Genomic DNA, 22,498 nt, shown 5'->3' on the forward strand with positions numbered 1-22,498 from the left:
GTTATCAGAAATTCCCCCCCCCCCATTCTTTAACCAACTGAGCCACGCAGGCATTCCCCCCCCCCCCGTTCTTTAATTGGAGATTCAGATTTAATGTAATGCCAAGGCCAGCCTGGAGTCTACGTTCTGCTGCACACACTTGGCCGTGACCATCATTTCAGGATGGAAAGCCTTAGAGGAACATTCATAGGTGACTGGCTGCAGAGAGACAGACAGATAGGATGAAAGCAATCCTTAGGTTGAACTGAAGCGTTTTTGCTTATGTGATCTCTTTAAAGAAAAAATTCCATTTTCCTCAAAACAGGGAAGCCTTTTCAAGGGAAAAAAGTGAAATAGGGCAACTAAGAAAGCACATACAGCCAGTCAGGGGCAGGAACATCATGTACATGTAATTAGTTGTCACCCTTTCTGTCTCCAGCCTTGGAGGTATTGTTGTAATAGAACTAGAGGGAGAATTGTGTAGGCCTTGCTGTCGAGTAACAAGCAAGGATCAAGGGTATGTCATCTCCTGCCTGCGCAATCCTTCATATAAGAGATCCATCACATTCAATAACAGCCTGCCTTTAAACCAGTCATCTTTTAAATATAGAAATATAATCGATACAGCTTGTCAACTGTTATCTGTTTTACTACTTTTCTTCTTTTAGGGTTTAAAAGGTCATTCTCTGATTTGTAGATTCAGCTAGATTTCAGAGTACAAATGAGAATTATAATAATGTGTTGCCAAAAGCTAGGTTTCCAGCTGCAATATCTGCCTTTTTTGGAATTATGGGGAAGCACATTTCTTGTAGGGTAAAAGAAATAAGGCAGATGAGCACAGGTTTATTTTCTTGTGAATATTTGCTTTCTTAAGTATAGGAATGTCATCTGTGGAAAGCATAAAGCAAGCAAGTCACCCTTTCTGAGTCAGGCACTGGGTACTGTGATTCCTGAGAAAAACCAAATCTGGCCCTTAAGGGTCTTACAGTTGAAGAAAGCAGTCAGAAACATAAATAATTTATTAGACTGTGTTAAGTGCAATAATGGAGATATACATAGCATTTCATGGGAGCACCAAAAAAAGGATACCGTTTTTACCTGTGATGTCAGGGAGGTGACCCCTAAGTTAACCGAAGGAGAAGGGGAGGGACATCCCATAGAATACTACAGCCTTCACGCTACCCCCAACAGACCATCTCTGGAAATAAATTCCACACCTTCCAACTAGCATTCAAGGTGCCCGTGACCTAGCTAATAATAACTGGTTTTGCCCAAATGGCCACGTTTTTTGTCTGACATGAGCTTTCATAGGGATTTGTTTGTTTGTTTGTCTTCATGATGAAGAAATGTGTACCTTTGGAAATCATTTTACATACATAGTAGCATACCTGTAGCAATGGAATCATTTAAGACAAAGGAGTGTTTGTCCTTTTTTATTAGATTAAAAATGAAATAGAACCAATTAGAAGAAAAATAGAAGCGCTAAAGAAACTTAATTGTTGCTGAAAGAATTAGAATCTGGTGCAGAAAGAATTGAATTAAATTTAAAAGTAAAATAACTACAGTTTCTTACTGGCCTTGCTCTTGGGAAAGTATACTGTGTCTTAAAGCTTATCAGTTACTCCTTGGTCTACAAATGAGTAGTTTTCGTCTGTTTTCTCATTTTGATTATTTTATATATAATTTTTTTTTTTTTTAACAGAGAGAGAGAGATCACAAGTAGGCAGAGAGGCAGGCATCAAGAGGGGGAAGCAGGCTCCCTGCTGAGCAGAGAGCCCAACATGGGGCTTGATCCCAGGATTCTGGGATCCTGAGCCGAAGGCAGAGGCTTAACCCACTAAGCCACCCAGGTGCCCCTGATTATTATATTTTTATATGCTTCCTGGCGATGGGACTATTTTTGCAGTGTTACCATTGAGATAACCATGAAGACTGTGCCTGTAGAAATGTGTCTCATATATGCCCCCGTGTATTCGGGGAAGGACCTAACTTAAATATGACAGATCCAAAATCATCTCTCTGCAGCAGAATACTGCCATTTAAAAAGCAAATGCTGCTTAAGGACAGTCATTATATATGTCAAATGCTAAATGCTCTTGTCGAAATGAAAAATAGCCAATCAACTAAGTAATTACCCATTAAGAAAGTAGTGGGAGAATTGCAAAAAGGTGATTCACAGTCCTTTCATGTTCTGCAATGAGTTCGTGGGACCTCTGATGCACAGCTCCTGGAATAAGTAGTAGTTTGCACAAAAGTGAAAGTAGTTTTGTTTTGTTTTTCCCCACAACAGCCTCGTCATGTGTTCAACATGCTAAAGAAGTATGTCCGTGCCGAGCAGAAAGACAGGCAGCACACCCTAAAGCATTTTGAGCACGTGCGCATGGTGGATCCAAAGAAAGCCGCTCAGATCCGGTCACAGGTAAACGCAGAGTGGGTCGCTGTATGCAGCCTGGACAGTCCAGTGGCCTTGCCCTTTCAGTTAGATCTTTAGGTTTTTGCAGCCTTCCTGTGGGTACTTACCTTTACAGCAAGAGTTCTTTAATGTCTGGTAAATGCTAAAGGCTTGTCTTAGACCAACATATGGTTTGACATTTTCTGATTGATGAAAATAAAAAATACATACATCTTAAGTGTCCTCTCCTGCCAATTCTTAAGGAACCCTTTAAAACTCTGATGACTAAAGTGAAGACAACAAAAGTTGTGTCAGCCAAAACCTCTAAAATTGGTTCAGCTAACTTGTGACAGGCGATCATAAACTCCACTGCTACCACAAGGCTTAGAGATAATGTGAGCCTAAATGAGGCCCCGTAATCATGGGTTTTATTTCCATCCCCACAGGTTGACAAACGAGATCTAACTCTGGGAATCTGAAATTTTACATTACCTTAAATAGGAGAATTTTAAGTAAAAAGATAGTTGGATGGATGGATAGATAGAATGAAAGAAATTTCCAGTCAAATTGAAATATGGTCCTATCTTTTGAAAAATTTGCACAAAAATATATGTAGAGCATTAGGGGTTATTTAGGGACCCTAAATATTCGGAACCAAAAATGCTCTTTTTGGTTGGCTTTGTAAGTATGGCTGCAAGCATACAATACAATGGGAAGTTAAAGCAACTCTAAAGTTCGAAAATAGAGAATGGGAGAACAAGAAAAATAGGATGACCTTTCAGGTCACAAGTTCCAGCAGAGTTTTGTCCGTTTTATTTTGGAAGTTTGTATCTGTCTGCAGTGCTTGGTAAGGAAAGCAACTTTTCCCTGTTACAAAGATGGCTTACCTGGAGCTGTCGCCCTTTCTGGCAGGTGATGACGCATCTCCGTGTGATCTACGAGCGCATGAACCAGTCCCTCTCCCTGCTCTACAACGTGCCTGCTGTGGCTGAGGAGATTCAGGATGAAGTTGGTAAGTAAGCTCTTTTCTCGATGTGGAGCATTTAAACATATTCTTCTCCTGTCGGAGAAAGAAATCGACCACCTGAGTGTGTTTGCAGCGGGAGTCAGGAGCATTCTGACCTATGGAAGGAGAAAGAGCAGATTCCCTTCTATAGTAAAACTCCTGGGGGATGGAAGTCATCATCACCTCACAAGGGGGATGGTATCCCCCTTTTACAGATGAAGAAGCTCAGACTTAGGATTTAAAAAACGTACTTGTCTGTGGCATACATCTCCTAAGTAGCAGAGCAAAAGCACAGCACCGGGTCTGACTTCAGAGTTACTGTTCTATTCAGTGACGTGTCTTTCTCTGGTGCCCCTCCCCCACTAGCCATGAATGTTCTCTGAGCTGTGTTGTTTAAATGTCATGAAATGTGCGGCCCCCACATCTTTCATTAAGACTTTATTTTGAAATAATCAAACACTCCTGGAAAAACAGTACAGAGAAGTCTGGTATACACATCACCCCCTTTCTCAACAGTAACACCTTGGGTAATTACGCTGATTCTCAAAACCAGGAAATTGAAATCGCATGCTCACTATCTTTTATTTCCCAACTCCTCCTCATGCCTCGTTTCATAGTTCATCTGAGGAAGTTCTCCTGCTTTTGTTTTTCTTGGAAAGGGAGTAAAGCATCCCATAATGTAAAGTCTCCACAAACTCCCCAAATGCCCATATTGATTTAACTTTACCTCATAAAAGCACACTGGCAGTAATTACGCAAGTGGATCTTTCAACATTAAAGAAGTGTACGTATCCCAGAGATTTGGTACGTAAGCTGTCAGGAAATAAGCAACCTATCCCTTTCCATAACAGACCTGGCCTTTGTTAATCAAGCTGGAAACGGATGCAGGTTATCTGAAATCAGAACACCCCGGATGTTGTAGATGGGTACACCCGTGACAGGAATTCCTCCTCTGAAGCGGCTGAAACCCCCCTTACCTTGGTTTTTACATAACGTGACAGTGCTATTCACTCTCCTTTTTCTAACTCAGTACTGCCCTGTAAATGTTGTTTGTCTGGCTGTCAAACATTTGGCGTGTAGCAGGTGATGATGCTGTGCTCTAATGTGTATTAACACACAGAATCAAGTATCCTTCGGGCCATTCAAGCGTGTGAACTTCCTAATCATATTTTATCTGAACTTCTGTTCAGAAGGAGTTCAGTGTTGAGCAAGATCTTAAGAGGATCGTCAGGAGAGTGTTTAGTCTGTACCATGGGTTGAAGACAGGCTTGCCAATTAATCTTCCACTCTGTTACATTTCTACAAGAAATGAACATTCCTGTTACCTCAATTTGGGGGTAGAAATTTGTAAGGAACATTTAAAATAATATTTTTCAAATAAGTAAATGAAAAGTCTCCATTCGTTGTACAAAGGACAAAATCCCCAAGAAATCATCACTCTTAATGACGTGGAGTTCAAGTCTTCTAGAGGGATGTATTTTTGCCTGATACCTGTCTTAACAAGCTCATTTTCCTATGTTTCTTCAACTGAGATACTGTTAGTAATACCAAGCTATAGAGAAATAAGCCGTTGCAAAGGACTAGAAAGTTAATGACCAATATATCACTCTCACCCAGTAATTATGATTGACTCTTTCTCACTAACCTATCAGAGCTCTTTATTCAGCAAAATAACTAGTGAAAACAGTGGCCGCTAATGAGTCACACTTCCACGGAACAAAAGGTGATTCAGTTATCTTGAGTGTTGCAGAATGCCCAAGAATAAGACAATACAGTGAACTTCAGCTCTCACTGACAGGGAGGATATTCAGATAAATTAGAAGGTGGAAATTTTTCCTTACCAAAAAAGCAAAAGTCAACTAAGAACTTGAATTAAGAGCATGTTATTTTTTTTTAATTTTTTGTCATTCTAAATGTACTAGATACCAAATCATAAAAGATAACTTTTCCAGAAAAATCTTTCCTGCCTCCATTTTTTAAATGGCTACTTCCTGTGGAAAGAGAAGTCGGCCTTAATGAACGTCCATTGAATAGACCTATTTACCTACTGTTAGAGCTCCCAGTATCAGAGAGAGAGAACAGAGCGCCCTGGGGAGAATGCCTTTTCTAGATTGAGCTTACTTACTTACATTGTTCTTCATTTGCAGGAACATTAAAAAATAACTCACTTTTATTTATTTCTTTTATTTTAATTTTTTTTGTTTTTGGGGGGGGTTTGGGTTTGTTTTTTTGTTTTATTTTGTTTTGTTTTGAGAGAGAGAAAGAGAGGTAGGGAGAGAAAGCACTATCGGCGAGGCAGGAGGGAGAGGGAAAGGCAGACTCCCCGCTGAGCTGGAAGCTGGATTTGGGACTCGATCCCAGGACCCTGGGATCATAACCTGAACCGAAGGCAGACGCTTCATGGACTGAGTCACCCAGGAGCCCCAAAATAACTCACTTTTAAAGGAGGAATATAGATGAAATAAGGTTAGCCCTGGGTGCTCGTGTGTTTAAGCAGAGTGGGCGTTCCCTGTAGTGTTCTCTTTATTTTTGTAATAAATAAAGTTTGAAATTTTCTGTAATAGAAGTTGTTGGGGTTATTGTTTCGTTTTGTTTTATTTTAAATTCCTTTCTAAATAGGATCTTCACAGATTTCTTCTGGTTTATGTCTTACACTCTAATAGTTTCAGAGAGTCTGTGTCACTAGCCGGACTTGCATTTTTCTTATATAATCAAACTTTAGATTTCGAGTCTTGTGCAAACAGGGAAGATCCTGAAGTTCGGATCCACTGGCAAAATAGCAAAATCTGGAAGTACCTGCAAACGCTTGCCTGTTATGTAGAAATTTGTGCTTACAAATGTGGGCAATTAGGACATGTTTAATGCAATAAAACATCTGCAGGATGGGTGCCTGGGTGGCTCAGTGGGTTAAGCCGCTGCCTTCGGCTCAGGTCATGATCTCAGGGTCCTGGGATCGAGTCCCGCATCGGGCTCTCTGCTCGGCAGGGAGCCTGCTTCCCTCTCTCTCTCTCTCTGCCTGCCTCTCCATCTACTTGTGATTTCTCTCTGTCAAATAAATAAATAAATAAATCTTTAAAAAAAAAAAATCTGCAGGAAAATAGAACAGTTTTATTAGGTCACTTTATTTTATTTTATTTTATTAGGTCATTTAAAAATTATATTTATTATCATTTTATTTTATATATATTAATACATTATTATTTTTATTTTATTTGGTCAGGGGTAACAGGTGCTCTTGAGATGACGGGTCTTTTCTAGTCTTAGGCACTGCTGGTATCTTTAGTGACACAACTGTATCTGCTTCGGTAAATTAATGCTCCCATTAGCGTAGAATTCTCTGTTGTGAACAAAAGTGGGGAATAAGCTAGGCACAGTGGAAAGAGGAAGGGCAAAAATGGGAATTGGTGTGTAATTGGCAAGGACAGTAAAGGGTGGCTGATCGGACCGTAGGATTTATGATGATGCCCATGAACTCGGCCCCGGCCTCGCTCACCACGGTGCTTTCCCGAGGACTCCCATCTGTCCGTGCTACTTCCATGACCCTCTGCCATTTGGTTATCTGCCCAATTCACATTCTTTGACATTCTTGATCTATTAAGTATGTTGTCTGGTTTTACTTTCTTGTCAGAGTGTGAGGCTGTTCATTTGATTTGCTTCACCAATGAGTATGAATTATCAAAACTGCTCGATTCGCTTTATGAGAGCTTGCTGGTTTATTATTTTATAGTAATTTTTCAGTTCTGTTTGAATTATTATGTGCAAGTTCCCAGGCACATCCATATATTACTTCATGTTTTCCCTTTTTTAAAGAAACAAAAGTTATTTGCATGCAAATTATGACGTTTCCTTGCAAGAAAAGGCTGATGGTATTATTTATGGGGGGGGGGGAGTCCCCTTCTTCATTTAAAATAATTGTTCAGGACTTTGCTGTTTATCCAGCAAGTGATAGAATCAGTATGTTCATGAGAATATGCATTCTCTTCGATGCCCCTGTGCTGTTTTAATTGTCTTTTAACCCTTCCAAGAGGCAGAATCCCTTCATCTCTGTTCAGCTCACCCTTTGCTTTGTCAAACTGCTATTTCAAAATGATTGGGGTTTTATGCCCTGTGTAATCTTCTTTAAATCTTTGCTAAAAGGATTCTTTTCTACCCTTTCAATCAGCACGGAGGTTATTTATCAAAGTGTTTCACTTTGCAGCTACCTCAAGGCTAAAAAAATTGGTGTTCACAATTCTGAGACGGCTGGCTCACAGAATGCTGTAAGGCCAATTTATGAGGAAGGCAGGAGGAAGCAAAGGGGAAGCAAGGCATCATTGTTTCATACCCTGGGCTTTTTTTTTTTCTTTTGGCTTTCAAAATTAATAAAAACATGCGTTATTATAAACCAGATGTTGGAAAGGTCTCTGGCTGAATAAATCCACAGTGAATGGGGTAGGAGTGAAATATGTGTCAGGAGATCAAGGAACTCGAGCTCATGAAAGAATGCTTATAATTTAGTATTACAATTTTACTATGGCCTCTTGATAAAATGCTCTACTCTTAGGGGAAAATTCAGCATGCTTATTTCAGAGACAGTGTTTCCATTCTCTGCCCCTAACAATCCTACTGGTTTGAGGATTTAATGAATCCAAAGAAGTCTAAGTTTAAAATAGAATATTTATAGCATTTGCCAAATGAACAAAATGGAACATTCATTTCTACTGAGAATTTTAAGTATCCTTATGTATAATTGTTAGTCAAGGAAGAGCATCAAGGAGAAAATAAATCTTAAGACAAAGTGAGAGATCACTACCACTGTCAACTTACTGGTTTTGTTTTTTATAAGGAAGTGTACGTCCATTTATTATTTATATTTATTATTTTATAGCTGATTTAAGTATTTAAGTCATAAATTACCAAAGACATGTTCCTTTAGTTTTATGATAGTCTCCAGGCTCCTTTTCATGAGTTCCCCGGTGCAGTCACCTGAATTACAGGTACGGCCAGTGTTTATTTGCCTGCCTCTACATGTATTATCTTTGTCCCCCTCTTAGCAAGACAGTTGCTCTTCGGAATGGACCCATTCTCTTTATTTATTTATTTTAAATTGAGGTATAATTGACATAAAACATTACAATGGTTCCAGGTATACACCATAATGATTCAATATCTGTATACATTGCAAAATGATCACCATAATAGTTCTAGTTAACAACTGTCCCTATACAGAGTGACCAAAAAAGATGTTTTTTTTCTTGTCATGAGAACTCTTAAGAAGCTTTTAAGTATGCATACAGTCGTAATAATTATAGTCAGTATGTTGTATATTATGTCGCCATGACTTCTCGTCTGGCTAGAAGTTTATACCTTTTGCCCCCCTTTATCCATTTTGTCCACTTCCCAACCCCTGCTTCTGGCAACCACCCGTCTGTTTTCCACATCTATGAGTATCGTTTATTTTAGATTCCTCGTAGAAGTGAGACCGTATCATATTTGTCTTTCTCTGATTGACTTATTTAACATAATGCTCTCAAGGTCCATCCTGACAGATGGCAAAATTTCATCCTTTTTTATGGCTAAATCATACTCCACTGTAGGTAATGACTGTATATGTGTGTGTGTATGTACATGTGTTTGTGCATGTGTGTAGACCGTATCTTCTAGCCATTCACACTCCCATTGTTTCCATGTCTCGGTCATTATAAGTAATGCTGCGGGTGAACACGGGGGTGTTCTCATTTTCTTTGGATAAATACCCAGAAGTGAGATCGCCGGATCGTAGGGTATCTCGTTTTTAATTTTTGAGGAACATCTGTGTTGTCTTCCGTAGTGGTTGCACCAGTTTCCATTTCTGCTAACAGCGCACACAAATTCCCTCTTCTCCACATCTTCACCAACACTTGTTATTTCTTGGCCTTTTGATACTAGCTTCTAACAAGTGTGAGGTGAAATCACACTGTGGTTTTGATTTGCATTTCCCTGATAGTTTATGATGTGGAGTATCTCTTCACATGTCTGTTGGCCATCTCTGTAGGTCTTCTTTGGAAAAATGTCTGTTCAAATCCTTTGCCCATTTTTTAATTAGATTGTTTTTGTGGGCTTTTGTATTTTTTTGTTTTTATATTTTGTTTTTGCATTTGAGTTGTGAGGGTTCTTTATATTTTTTGGATATTAAACTCTTACTAGATAGATGATTTGCAGATATTTTTCTCTCATTCAGTAAGCTGCCATTTCATTTTGGTGGTGATTTCCTTTCCTGTGCATAAGCTTTGTAGTTTGATATAATCCCACTTGCTTACTTCTGCTTTTGTTACCTCTGCTTTTAGAATAAGACTAAGACTGACTTCAAGGAGCTTACTGTTTTCTTCTAGGAGTTTTATGGTTTCAGATCTTACATTCAGGTCTTTAATCCATTTTTTAATTCTTTTTGATATGTGGTGTAAGATAGGGTCCAGTTTTGTTCCTTTGCATGTGGCTGTTCAGTCTCCCCAGGACTGTTTGTTGAAGGGGAATATCCTTTTCCAGTTGTATGTTTTGGACTCTTTCATCATAAATTAATTGACCATACGTATGTGGGTTGATTTCTGGGCTGTGTTCTGCTCCATTGATCTATGTGTCTATTTTCATGCCAATATCTGCTCTTTTTTTTTTTTTTTAAGATTTTATTTATTTATTTGACAGACAGAGATCACAAGTAGGCAGAGAGGCAGACAGAGAGAAAGGAAGGGAAGCAGGCCCCCTGCTGAGCAGAGAGCCCGATGTGGGGCTCGATCCCAGGAACCTGGGAGGGATCATGACCCAAGCCGAGGGCAGAGGCTTTAACCCACTGAGCCACCCAGGCACCCCAATATCTGCTCTTTTGACTACTAGAACTTTATAACCTGATTTGAAACCAGGGAGCATGAGGCCTCTAGCTTTGTTCTTCTTTCTCAAGATTTCTTTGGCTATTTAGAACTTTCTGCATCAAAATGCTTATTTTAATAAATACATTGTCAAGTGAACTTGCATATAAACATTTTAATCTTCAAAATGAGAAAGTATATTATAACAGTAGTGCCCTAGCTTTCTGACCCTTTGACTGCCATGTTAATATGTTTCTAACCAACAAAATAAAACCTGTCATCACCAGTGAATTCATATCTCACACCCAGCTGGTCTGCAAAATCTCTTAGGAGGTTACAGCCCTTAAGTCCATAGTGGCTAGTTCAGTGTTTTGTGTGTATTTAGCTCTCGATACTTTTTTTGGATGTGATGTGTAAGCTGTCCTTTTCGTGATTAGGAGTTTAATTATTGAATCTAAAACTGCAGTGTATGTGTCATCCCAGATGATCTGTGGACATCCTTGATAAAGGCCTTTCGAAGCTGACATACATAATTTGTCGTATGTAAACTATCACTATGTAAATGACTCAAGAAAATGGCAGCAGTTTTCCTGAATAATTTTTAGAATTTTCCTTCTGGCAAATAGATATTTTCTTTTCTGTATTTCTGACCCATAATTTTAAAGGAAAAGTCAATCCTACAGCAATATTGAAAAGATTATATTTTCTAGGGGCACCTGGGTGGCTCATTCGGTCAAGCATCTGACTCTTGCTCTCAGCTCAGGTCTTGATCTCAGGGGCTGTGGGTTCAAGTCCCACAATGGGCTCCACACCGGGCATGGAACCTACTTTAAAAATATATATATATACTTTCTAGGCAGGATGAATGTCAAAAGGTTTTATTTAAAGAAATAAGCACAACCTCCACTGTTTTGGCAGACAAATTGTAGACATTAACTTGTAATTCACAGTGGTATGTTGATCTTGTTTCCTGCAGTTCGGGTGTACACTGGCCGTCATTAGATGACTCAGGCATCAACCACGTTGTTCACTTCATGTCCTTTGCAGGGGCTCCCTGGGGATTAGTTTTTCGGTCTAAATAAGTATCTGTTCAAACCTTTGGCCTATTTTTTAATTGGGTTGTTTGCCCTTTTTATTATTGAATAGGAAGAGTTCTTTATTATACTCTGGATACTAGACTTAACAGATACATGATGCAAAAATATTTTCTCTTTCTGTAGGTTGTCTTTTCATTTTCTTGATATCCTTTGAACACGCAAAATTTTTGAACTCTGAAGTCCAGTTTAGCGATTTTTTTTTTAAGATTTTATTCATTTATTTGACACAGAGAGAGAAAGATCACAAGTAGGCAGAGAGGCAGGTGGAGACAGAGAGGGGAAAGCAGGCTCCCTGCTGAGCAGAGAGCCCGATGCGCGGCTCGATCCCAGGACCCTGCGATCATGACCTGAGCCAAAGGCAAGGGCTTATTTACCCACTGAGCCACCCAGGCATCCCTAGCGATTTTTTTTGATGTAACTGCTTGTGCATTATGTCTAAGCATCATCGCCACATCCAAGATCAAAAGATTGATACCGACGTTTCCTTCTAAAAGAGTTTTACACTTTAGCTCTTGCAAATAAATCTTTGATTCATTTTAAGTTATTTTTGTTTTCATTTTGCGTGAATTTTTATTAGTGGTGTGAGGTAAGGATCCGATTTCATTCTTTCACATTTGGACGCCCAGTGTCCCAGCACCATTTGTTGAAAAAGACTGTATTCTTTCTGCCTTGAATGGTTTTGACACCCTTGGCAGAAGTAAGTTGACCAGAAATGCATGGATTTATTTCTTGACTCTCAGTTCCTTTCCTTTGGTCTGTACAACTGTCTTATTACTATGACATGGTTTTGATTCGTGTAACTGTGTAGTACGTTTTGAAATCGAGAAATGTGAATCTTCACCTTTGTTCTTTTTTAAGATTATTTTGACTGTTTGGCATCCCTTGCCTTTCAATGTGAATTTTAGGGTCTTCCCCTCCCTATTTCTGTAAAAATATCATTGGAATTTTAAAAGGCGTTGCATTAGATCTATAGATCAATTTGGGTAGTACTGCTATTGTAATTCCTTTAATGAAGTCTTAACACTCCAGCTACTTGAACGGATATCCACTATGAAATGATTACATTTTTACCCCATTCAGGAGGGTTACTGCTTAGAAGTCAAGGCAAATTAATTTAGCAAATTGTCACCATTTACTCAAAAATTTTGCTTGACGACTGTGACACATCAGTAGTTTTTGTCTGTTCTCGTGCCATTTTTCTTCTGTCTCAGTGTGTGGACACCTCGACCAAGTGCGTGAAGCTCAAAGCAGTGCCTCCCGCAGTAATTCTGCCTGTTCCTAGGACGATCCAGTTCAGGTCTCAAGTGGCTTCTTAATTCACCAGCTGTAATGTATGGTCCTGTCATTTGAATCAAAATCCAAAAAAGAAATTTTTAGTAACTAAAAATGACTGAGGAGTGAAGCCTGACCATAGCGGTGGCTGCTAGACTCCTTTCTGGCATACAACCCTCCAGCAGTTGTGTCCTGATTTTATTTTATTTATTTATTTATTTTTTATCTTTTTTTTTTTTGGCAGAGTCTTGGGAACAACTAATGGTTTTTAGACTGGAAGAGGAGCTGGTTATTTTGCCTTTCACAAGCAGCTGCCTTCGAGGTTTATATTTTGAAAGAGGAGAAAAAGTGTAGTAGATCTGTCACCCTGGATATAGAGGTGCATTGAAATTGAGATTAATTTTGAAATGCATTTCCACAAAGACTGGCAATGAGACGAATGTGTTTGCATGTGAGACAGAATATGGAAGGAATGTTAGTTCACCTCTTGCCGTTTAACTCAGAAACAAATTTTGCAGTACATTCCCCTTCCGAGCCCTACCTATTACCTTTTGTGAACTGTTCTCCTGTCATCTCTACGATGGGCTTCTTGAGAAAGTAAGTCACAGACAGTAAGGTACATACCTGATCAACAAGAGATCAGTACACTAACCTATTTCAAATTATGAGGCAGTTGAACAAAGGAATGTGACCAGCTAGGAATCCAAACACTATCCAGAGATAGTTTTTCGGACTTTGAGTCAGAAACAGGTGATCAAAGGCCCAAGGCCAGGGGTGTTACTTAATTACAACTATTGTTCACAGATATATTAACCTAAGACAGTGAGTTTAAAATAGCCTACTTAATGTTTTTTTTTTTTTAAGATTTTATTTATTTATCAGAGAGAGGAGGGGGGAGAGAGCGAGCACAGGCAGACAGAGAGGCAGGCAGAGGCAGAGGGAGAAGCAGGCTCCCTGCTGAGCAAGGAGCCCGATGTGGGACTCCATCCCAGGGTGCTGGGATCATGACCTGAGCCGAAGGCAGCTGCTTAACCAACTGAGCCACCCAGGTGTCTCTGTTTTTTATTTTTTGTTTAAAATTTTATTTGTTAGAGAGAGAGGCGAGCACAAGCAGGGGGAGCAGCAGGCAGAGGAGGAAGCATGCTCTCCACGGAACAAGGAGCCCGATGTGGGGCTCCATCCCAGGATCCTGGGATCATGACCTGAGCTAAAGGCAGACCCTTAACCAACTGAGCCACCCAGACATCCCAAATGTGTTTAATTTTGTATAAATATTATTCATTTACATAGGCTTATTAAAACATGCGTTAAATTTTCTGTGCCTTTGCTCTTGGTTTGGGGGCATTTAGATGAGCCTGCCCATCTCCTAGGAGCAGAGAGAAAAACCATGTGTTCAGCTTCCTCTTTCACATTGAACTTGGTAAGCCTGGTCCCAAGATGCACAGAGACCATAGATATGGTCTTCCATATCTTCTCTTAGAGAAGGAAGAAGGGGAGCAGAAGCAAAAGCCTGAGCCAGCTGGGCCGTGGCCCACTCTTCATGTCTTCTCTTTCCGAGGCTGTAATAGTGACAATAGTGAGTTGCTTCTGAAGCTTTGCCAAGTTATGAAGGAACTTCTGGGGCCATGAGCAGTGGAGAACTGGGAGTACAGGAAGGAACATGTCTCTCTCTCTCTCTTTTTTTTTTAACATTTTATTTATTTGTCAGGGTGGGGAGGGGGCGCATCAGGCAGGGGGAAAGCTCCCCCTGAGCAAGGATCCTGATGTGGGACTCCATCCCAAGACCCTGGGATCATGACCTGAGTCGAACGTAGATGTTTAACCAACTGAGCCACCCAGGTATCCCAGGAGGGAACATCTCTTATTAAAATGATGATACTTATTAGCATTTCATACTGTTTTTATTTAGCAAACTCCAGAAGCAAACCAAATCTCACATTCTGTGTTTGGGGTGGGGGTCGGGGGAGGTTGAAAGATTGCTGTTCAAAATTCTGAGTTAGTCACTCTTCTGCCAAAAGCCTTCCTTCATCTTACTGGTTACTGACTTGAAAGAATTAAAGTGGGTTTACTCTCAAATGGTAGTCAGTATATTTGATAGAAAGGAAAGTTGTGGGGTGCCTGGGTGGCTCAATGGGTTGAGCCTCTGCCTTCAGCTCAGGTCATGATCTCAGGGTCCTGGGATCGAGTCCCTTATCAGGCTCTCTGCTCAGCAGGGAGCCTGATAGCCCCTGTCTCTCTGCCTACCTCTCTGCCTACTTGTGATTTGTCTGTCAAATAAATAAATAAAATCTTAAAAAAAAATAAATAAATAAAAAAGACAGAAAGGAAAGTTGCCAGACATGCTCTTTTTGATATGACATCTACCATAAGAAAAGTATTAATGTATCTAGCTGGATGGGAAAGCATTAATCATTCATAATGTGACCTTTCTGTACTACATTAAAACTGTTTTCTTTACCTAAAGACTTTGACCAAATAACAGATGCTTCTTGCTGTTCATAAGTTTCTAATATACCAATAAGCATTTTCTAAAATGTTTATATATGAAACTTTGTTGTTATGGTTAATAGTTACTATTTTTAAATTGTTATAGTTCTCTTGTCAGATTTTATCCAAAAAAATTTAAAAAGAAACTACCATTCTCATTGCCACCGAGCTATCTCTGACAAACACTTTAGTTCTCAGTCACCGCTCAAATTATTTATAAGCGGTACTAGAAGGTTTCAGAGGTATATCTGTAGTGCTCACTTGAGCACATCTCCTAAAATTGGAACAACGCAGAAAAGATTAGCATGGCCCCCACACAAGTATGAGATGCAGATTTACAAAGCATCCCCTATTTTTTTTGTATTTCACTTATATCTAGAGATAGACTGGAGGCATCTAGAGTCATAAATTCACAAAGACTGAAAATAGAAGAATAGTTGTCCGTTCTTGAGGGAAGGAGGAAATGGGGAGTTCAGGTTTAATGGTGCAGAGTTTCCGTTTGGGAAGATAAAAAAAAGTGGGAAAAGGCATCGGTGATGGTTTTATAATAAATACTATGAACACATTTAATGCCAATGAGCTGAACACTTAAAAATGGTTAAAATAGTAAGGTTTATGTTTACATATTTTTTACCACAATAAAAGAAAAGGACATATGCGTGTCATTTGCTACCTTGAGTGGCAAAAAGATCCAAGAATTAATCAAAGGTGCTGGATCTTAGTGAGTATTTATTAAACACCTACCATTTTCCAGATTCTCTTTTCAGATATGTTGCGAGCATGGGGCAGAGTCTTTCCTACTTAGAATCTGCCTGGGGAGACTTGGGGGAAATGGAGTTGGGGAGCCGGCTGTACTCATTGAGCCGAGGGATGTTGATAGCCTTGTCTCTTGGTGTTTGGTAGTGACAAACAGCCATTGTCAGGGGTCTGACAGCCGTTCCTGACTTACACCATCACTCACTGAAGATTACTAGAGAAGGGAACCTTAGTTTTAGCTGGCTCGACCACATCATTTCAAAGACTTAGAGCGACTGGGAAAGGCCACTTCATATGTCTGGTCAGTAAGACTGAAGACTGCCTCCACTCTGATGTCTCTATCCACTAGTATTTCTTCTGTGTCCTTGCTGAGGTCAAGCTAAATACACCTGGGTTCAGGGAACTATTTATTAAGCTTTCCACAATTTTTTTTTAATATTTTTCAAGATTTTATTTATTTATTTGACAGACAGAGATCACAAGCAGGCAGAGAGAGAGAGGGAAGCAGGCTCCCGGCTGAGCAGAGAGCCCGATGCGGGGCTCGATGCCAGGACCACTGAAATCATGAGCTAAAGGCAGAGGCTTTAACCCACTGAGCCACCCAGGCGCCCCTACAGTTACATTCTAAATCCACATGATAAAAAGCTAGATGCCACCAAAAAATGTTTGAGATGAGAACCAAAATGCGTTATTCTAGCTGACTAATTCATTGACTACGCAGCTCCAGCTCACGGGAACGGATGCAGAATGGCTGAGCAGTCATCCACGTTGCACAACTCTTCTTGATTACATAGTATAAATCAAAACATAATTTTTTTGAACTATCAAATTACTAATTTTAAAAAATCTGCTGTCCTACTACTATCATGATAAGCGCAAGTGAAAAGGCACTTTCATAAGCTACTGCTCGGTGTATGGGCGTCACCTATGGGACCATTTGACTCTACCTCATAAAATGTGCCGTCTTTTCTAATTTAACACCAGATGCCTGCAGATACATGCACTGACTCGTGCACTTGTGAACAGTGACACTACTGCTTGTAACTTCAACACCCCCTCTGCACTGTTGATACTTTTTTTTTTAAGATTTTGTTGATTTGTTTATTTAGAGGGTGAGCATGAGTGGGGGGAAGGGTAGAGGGAGAGAGAATTTTGAGCAGACCCCATGCGGAGTGCAAAGCCCAACACGGGCCTCCGTCTCAAGCCAAAACCAAGAGTAGGACGCCCAACCGACTGAGCCACCCAGGTATCCCTGTTTGTATTTTTTTGATCAGCATTACTACCTTTAAAATAACTATAAAGAAGAGACAAATGGTATACAAGACTCAGTTTCGCCTTGTCAGACACCCCTTTAGTTTATGTTTCTCTCATTTTGAGATTCACAGCCCCTAAAGTTAAAAGGAAATTGCAATATGTGATATTGGCTGGAAACAAAACATTCCAAGAAACTTAGGTGAAAATGGTCTAAGCCACCAGTCTAAATAATCAGTGAATGTGTTAGCTCATCTGTTTTTTTCCCCCCAGGATATTACATAAATTCCATGGTTACCCTAAGAGCTCTCAGGTTTGTCTGTAATTCTAGTAACAAGGAAGGAAGTACTTTCTAATACGCTATTGCTATACTTTCTACTTATACTTTCTATTTACCTATACTCTTCTATTTAGTTGATATCAGTCAAAATGAGTTCTAGAAGTTCTTAGCGGTGTTTTTTTAAAGATTTTATTTGTTTATTTGTCAGAGAGAGAGAGAGAGCGCGCGCACACAAGCAGGCAGAGTGGCAGGCAGAGGCAGAAGAGAGAGGCAGGCTCCCCACTGAGCAAGGATCATGACCTAAGGCGAAAGCAGCTGCTTAACCCACTGAGCCACCCAGGCACCCTTAGCAATTTTTCTTAATACTGAGAACAAATGGAGTAAACCAACCAAATTTAAGTGTTTTGAGGAAAGTAACAATGACAGAAATAGCCTCTCAATTTTCTGCTAAGAATCACACTGAACACTTTCCAAACTCCTATTGGCAATGCCAGTTATCATGAGGGAAAGAGAAAAAAGAAACTGTTTCAAGAAATATCTAAACTTCCTTTAGATATTAGTGAAATAAAGGCAGGACTGTTTGTGAATTTACTAAAACACTGTTATCAAAAAAAGAGGGGTGGTAAACAGCCTCTCTTGGTTATCATGGAGTCCATATGTAGGTCAGATGTTGTATGACAATAAGCGAGTGACTTTGCTTTCTAGATCTCTTTGGTGAGGGCCTTCCTCCACACTGCTGTCTATACCTCTTCAAAGGAATAGAAAAGTGGAAGCAAACCTGTTAATTTGTAGACTAAGAGTTTTGGGGGATTTAGTGGCTTGATCAAAATTAGTGTCTATGAACGTGCTATAAAGACAGCCAAGGCCCAAGGGGTTCAATATGTCTTGCCAGAGCCCTTGGGAAATCAAGGCAGGTCTTCACGCACTTGGGTGTGAATATGTAGGCTTTTTTTAAAAAGCCGTCCCATTAGAAGAATTGGGAGTCGTCTGTGGGAGATTGGGTCTGAGTGTGCTGGTTTTATATAAGATCTTGTTCAGGGACGCCTGAGTGGCTCAGTTGGTTAAGCAGCTGCCTTCGGCTCAGGTCATGATCCCGGCGTCCTGGGATCGAGTCCCATATCGGGCTCCTTGCTCGGCAGGGAGCCTGCTTCTCCCTCTGCCTCTGCCTGCCATTCTGTCTGCCTGTGCTTGCTCTCTCCCCCTTCTCTCTCTGATAAATAAATAAAATCTTTAAAAAAAAAAAAAAATAAGATCTTGTTCATCTGGGCTTGAGCTTGAAATCCTTGGAACAGCCCAATAGAGCGCTAGAGCGATGAGCTGACTGACTCGGGGCTCCTAGCTTGAGTTTTCCCCGCTCTTACGTGATTGCTGCAGCTTTGTGCCATCAGCCACTAAACAGAAAAGCTATTTGCCATTTGCTGAGGTCCTCAGTCTGGTTGCTGTAAGCCTTTGAAGGGCATCTGAGAGTTCATCCAACATCCTCCCATGGAAATTCTTATTCTGAAAGCCATAGGTTCTTAATGTGTTCTTGGGGCCAATCGAAGTTCAATAATATGGAGGAATTCTTGGGGAAAATACACATTCCTTGGGTGCCTGGGTCGCTCGGTTGGTTGAGCGACGGCCTTCGACTCAGGTCATGATCCTGGAGTCCCGGGAATGAGTCCCACATCAGGCTCCCTGCTCGGCAGGGAGTCTGCTTCTCCTGCTGACCTCTCTCCTTTTATGCTCTCTTTCTCTCTGATTCTCTGTCTCTCTCAAATAAATAAATGAAATCTTTAAAACACACACACACGCACACACACACATTCCTGGGCCCCACCTCTGACCTACAGAAAGCTGCATTTTGCTTACCTCTCCAGGGGTTTCTTAAATATTCAGAAGTCTTGCTTATACGAAATAGCAAAAACCTAAAGATTCTTCCAGCCTTGGATTGCAGCTTGGGTTGCTCTTGAACATGGTAGAACGGCTGCTGTTGTCATTGAAAGTTAATATATCCTGGTCAATAGGCCCCGTGGGTTTCCAGGGCTGTGACTGTAAGATGTGAAAGTGAAACATGACTAACCTCCAAGTTCAGATTCATGGAGAATTTGTCTAGGTGTGCTAGGACTGATGGTCTTATTTACCCAAGCTAAGGCTTCTTATTAGCTATGAAAAAGGATTGGCATAAACTGCTTATTAATGTTGATTAACTTTACCTAAAAGGAATAAATAACACAAGCCTAGAACTGGCTTCAATCAGAAAATGTCATCTTTCATAACGTTTTCCCCCATTTCCTTCTTTTTGTGCTCCTTTCAAAAACTGTGAATCTTCTACTCTATCAGAACCTTTTCTTCCTTTTGTAGATTCTCCATTCGCTATTATTGATAGTGACATTTTACTTAAAGAAATTGTCCATTTAGGCTCACTTCAAATTCAAAGTGATATTATTTTAATAAGGAGTGAAAGGGAAAATTGACAAAATATGCTCAGAGTTGTCAGCATTGGAGACGACAAACACTAAAGCTTCATCTTGGAGAATTGTCAGAGAGCAAGTGTCTTTCTCGGGGAACTGACAGAAACACTACCGAGAAAAGGCATGCTGAGAACCACCTCCAGGAGCGAACCCCGAGAGGCGACTCACTCTGTTAAACCATGGTATGCATAATTTGCAGGTTACACAGCAAAGCAAATTCTATTCCTTTGCTTCTTGAAGTATCTTGTGTGGTGACTGGACACAGAAATCACATACCATCTCCTTGTTTCCCTCAAAGCAAGGAGACCACGTACCTGGAAATGTCCCAGACACACAGGAAGATTGTCATTTGGCCCTTTTTCCTCCACCTGCAGTGAAGAAACATAGCAGAGTGGAACATTTGAGAACTTTCTTGGCAAATGGCCATAAAAAAAATAAAGAAAATTGAAAAGCCCCAAAGGTCGTGTACTTTCAAACCCTGAACTGAGTCATCTCTGAAATAAATCACTTCCTTGTCATCTCTTTGAAAGGTGTAGTAGGAGAAGTTCCCCCTGGAGACCCCTTGATGATTTGTACTAGGTCTCTCATCTTCGGCTATCATCTTTCCTAAAAAACACAAAAAGAAAAAGAAAGGAACAAAAATGCCTTAGAGGAAGTTGTTTTGACCTTTGCTTTTTCTTTTCTCTGGCTGTGATGAGGTGAGTGTGTTAGGGAGTTCAAGGCTGCCATAACGAAACTCCAACGCTTAAGCAGCAGAAATGGGTTTTTTGTTTTGTTTTGTTTTGTTTTGTTTTGTTTTCTGTTTTTTCCCCCACAGTCCTGGAAACTGGAAATCCAAGATTAGGTCTTGACTAGTTCAGGGTCTCCTAAAGTCTGTCTCTCTCCTTGGCTTGAGGATAGTTGGCTTCTTGCTTTGTCCCTATCTGCTCTTTTCTCCCACAGAGTGAGGGAGCTCTTTCTCTTCCTCTTCTAAAGGACACCAATCCTATTAGAACAAGGCCGCACCCTCATGACCTCATTTAACCTTAATGACCTTCTTAAAGGCCCTGTCTCCAAATCCAGTCACATTGGGGGTTAAGGCTTCAACATATGCTTGGGGGATGGGAGAGAAGCACGGTTCAGTCTGTAACATTGGAGTAAATCGAGCTTTGGGCTGTATCTAAGGTGCCCTCCCTCTTCAACATTCCTCAGCTCTCATCTCTTTAGTGCACATGGCATGTTCCATATCTTCAGAAACTCAGGGGAGACCATAGAAGGTATTTTTCCTGCTTCTGTACCCTAAATCACTGTAACAAAGTTCCCTTTGGCGGCCTCCACTCAGCTTTTATGAACTTCAAATACCAGATCTCTTCGATATGTATAAAGCCTACACTTCACATGGAAAGATTTGGTGGCTTTTAACATTCGTTTTTCACTAATTCATCCACATATTCTTCATTTTGTCTCTGAGTGACTAAAGCCCAGCATTCCCATGTGAAAGCAGAAGGACAGACCAGAGAGCGTAACAAAGTATGTAGCATGACCTAGTCCGTAACTGGCTACTGGAAGCCATATTTTCTTCCTATCTTGACCCAGAGAACCTAGAAGTTGCTATTAAACACACTACTTTATAAAATATTCTATTCCATTCATCTGTATGTCATACAAGAATAAAGAAAAGCATTTAAGCTGCAGAGGCTTTTTTTCAAGATCCAGCTTGGTCAAATGTGAATTTTAAATTTGAAACTGAGACGCTCAGAGCCAGAAGTGGACACCAGCCGTCCTAGCTTCTCCCCGTTTGGTGGCCGAATGGAGGTTGTGGCTTTAGAGATGGTGGTGTTTTCATCACGCTGGAGTTCGTAAAACCTGAAACCTGCCAGGCATTTGCCACATGTTACACTGCCAGGGACAGCTTAGCTTCTGGCTTCTTAGAGAAGATATGGCATAACCCTTATATTTACGGGGTGTTTGAAACTGAAGCCCTTCTACTTCCGCTCTGAGCTTAAGCGCTCACACTGGTATCCAAAATTTCTGGGGCCTTAGCTGGGTAAGGCATGTGGTCGTGGATGTCAAGAAAGGGAAGTGGATGGAATCCTCTGTAGATGGGAAGAGAGTTGCTGAAATGAAAGAGCCATGAGGTCACCACTGAAACCCATGCTGCTATTCAGGGGGAAACACCTCCACACTAATTAGATGAGACTTCTGTTTGATAGAGCTCTTTGTTCTTCTCCACAGTCTGCCTATCCCAGCGCAGAGTAAAGGGCTCAGGAAGAAACCATATTCTATTCCAATGTGATGATTAAAGCCAGAAATGGTTATCATATTTGCAAATAGTTAATACTCATTTTTATGGGTGGTTTTTAGTTTCCTAGGGCTGTCATCACTAACTACAACAAACGGGGTGACCTAAAGCAACAGAAATGTATCATCTCATCATTCTGGAGGCCAGAAGTCGAAATCAGGATGTCCGCAGGGTCCTGCACTCTCTGAAGGCTCTAGGGTAGAATGTCTTCCATTGTTTCTGTTTGCTTCTGGTGCCGCTGACAGTGCTGGACATTCTTTGGCTTGTAGATAAAGTCTCTTCCTTTGCCTTCACACAGTGTTTTCCCCTTCATCTCCATCTCTGTGTGTCTCCTCCAAAATGATCAAGAACTCATATGAACTCCAGTAGGGTTTTCCCTACTCCATGGATTGAGGGCCTACCTTATTCTAGTATGATCGCGTC

The 22,498-nt window shown here is 40.5% G+C and overlaps 1 protein-coding gene and 1 non-coding gene across 8 annotated transcripts in view; both read left to right on the forward strand.

The window, feature by feature from the left end:
- Nucleotides 1–22,498, forward strand: part of LOC101686001 (amyloid beta precursor protein) — a 262,841-nt gene that overhangs the window by 195,693 nt on the left and 44,650 nt on the right. For all 7 annotated transcript variants that reach the window (XM_045085177.1, XM_045085178.1, XM_045085179.1 and 4 more), the window contains 2 exons: nucleotides 2,270–2,398; nucleotides 3,284–3,383. In XM_045085177.1, the coding sequence (XP_044941112.1) occupies nucleotides 2,270–2,398; nucleotides 3,284–3,383 (229 nt within the window). The remainder of the gene's footprint in view (nucleotides 1–2,269; nucleotides 2,399–3,283; nucleotides 3,384–22,498) is intronic.
- On the forward strand, nucleotides 15,308–15,411 carry LOC123393404. The gene has a single exon (XR_006608169.1). It is a non-coding gene; the product is annotated as a U6 spliceosomal RNA (small nuclear RNA).

The sequence above is a fragment of the Mustela putorius genome, unplaced genomic scaffold (genome assembly GCF_011764305.1).
Source record: "Mustela putorius furo isolate JIRA1106 unplaced genomic scaffold, ASM1176430v1.1 tig00000832_pilon_pilon_pilon, whole genome shotgun sequence".
Classification (NCBI taxonomy): Eukaryota; Metazoa; Chordata; class Mammalia; order Carnivora; family Mustelidae; genus Mustela; species Mustela putorius.